This window comes from Aplysia californica, unplaced genomic scaffold, assembly GCF_000002075.1.
Source record: "Aplysia californica isolate F4 #8 unplaced genomic scaffold, AplCal3.0 scaffold01245, whole genome shotgun sequence".
NCBI classification, from domain to species: Eukaryota; Metazoa; Mollusca; class Gastropoda; order Aplysiida; family Aplysiidae; genus Aplysia; species Aplysia californica.
Window position 1 is genome coordinate 82,118 of NW_004798515.1, and position 1,129 is coordinate 83,246.

Consider the following 1,129-nt stretch of genomic DNA (forward strand, 5'->3'; position numbering starts at 1 on the left):
TATATTCTTTATTACCACTAAAATTGATTACATATTATAGATCTATATTAAGCACCGATTCTGCAGATTTTGACATAGATCTAGATCTACACCTCAGAACAAAAAGCACCATTCTTTTCGGTAAAAATGTTTAATAAAAAAAAACAACGAAACGAAACAAAACAAAAACAAACACCAGTTCCCCCTCTCCCTCACCCCTCAAGCAAAATAACGGAACAAAATAAAAAAATGACACGATGAGGTGGAATCTGACGCCTTTCAATTTTTGGGCATATGGGGTTATTGGTATCATCTTAAAACTGTTTGTTTGCTTTTCTTTAAGTGAAAAAAATAATACATCTACTTTGTATGTTGAATAGAAGTCGAAATACTTGCAATGGAAGGTCAGGGTCTCCTGGTTTCGGAGGTAAAATTAGTGAGAAAATGGCCGCCAAAGTTTAGTAACTTCCATAGCTTGAGAGTCCTTGGAGACTGAAAATTTACCTTTTTTGTTATTTTAGTCAATTTTTGTCAGAAAAATAACACAAAAATGTATTTTTCAAAGGACCAAAAAGTGTTGAGCCGAAAAATAAAAAAAAATAAAAAAATTGGGTTCAGCCCCAAAAATGTCGATTTCTTTGATTTTATTATTTTGACGAGCGCCTGATTTCACTACGATTCCTCACATATATTGTTTCTCCCACAGTGCTGAGCGGCGGCGCCGTGATCCGCATTGGGTTTGTGATGACGCTACTGGGCGTGATCCTGCAGTTCATAGGCGTGGCCACGGTGAACTGGCAGGTGTCTGAGCATGGCAACTCCACCCTCGGGGTGTTCACGCGCTGTGACCAGGACGTCTGCCGTGACTTCATCGCCAACAACCCTAGCATGGGTCAGATTTTTCTTTGCTTTTTGGGGGGGTTTTTTTTTTTTTTGTGGGGGGTTTGGGGAGGAGGATGTAAAGGAATTTTTACGGGTTTTTAACTAACGTCAATGTCGCCGATCAGGACAAGACCGACTGGTGTGAAAAACCGTAATTATGATAGGTATACTCTCTACAAATGAGAGACAACTTTTACGAAACCACCAATGTGGATTTGAACCAGAATCAGCTGCCCCAAAGTCCATATATGTCACATGTATATAATAT

At 39.1% G+C, this 1,129-nt stretch overlaps 1 protein-coding gene across 1 annotated transcript in view; it reads left to right on the forward strand.

Moving 5' to 3' along the window:
- The window catches only part of LOC101853515 (hyphal wall protein 1), a 7,307-nt gene that overhangs the window by 890 nt on the left and 5,288 nt on the right, over positions 1–1,129 (forward strand). The window contains exon 2 of the mRNA XM_005112347.3: positions 686–871. Coding sequence (XP_005112404.1) covers positions 686–871 — 186 coding nt within the window. The remainder of the gene's footprint in view (positions 1–685; positions 872–1,129) is intronic.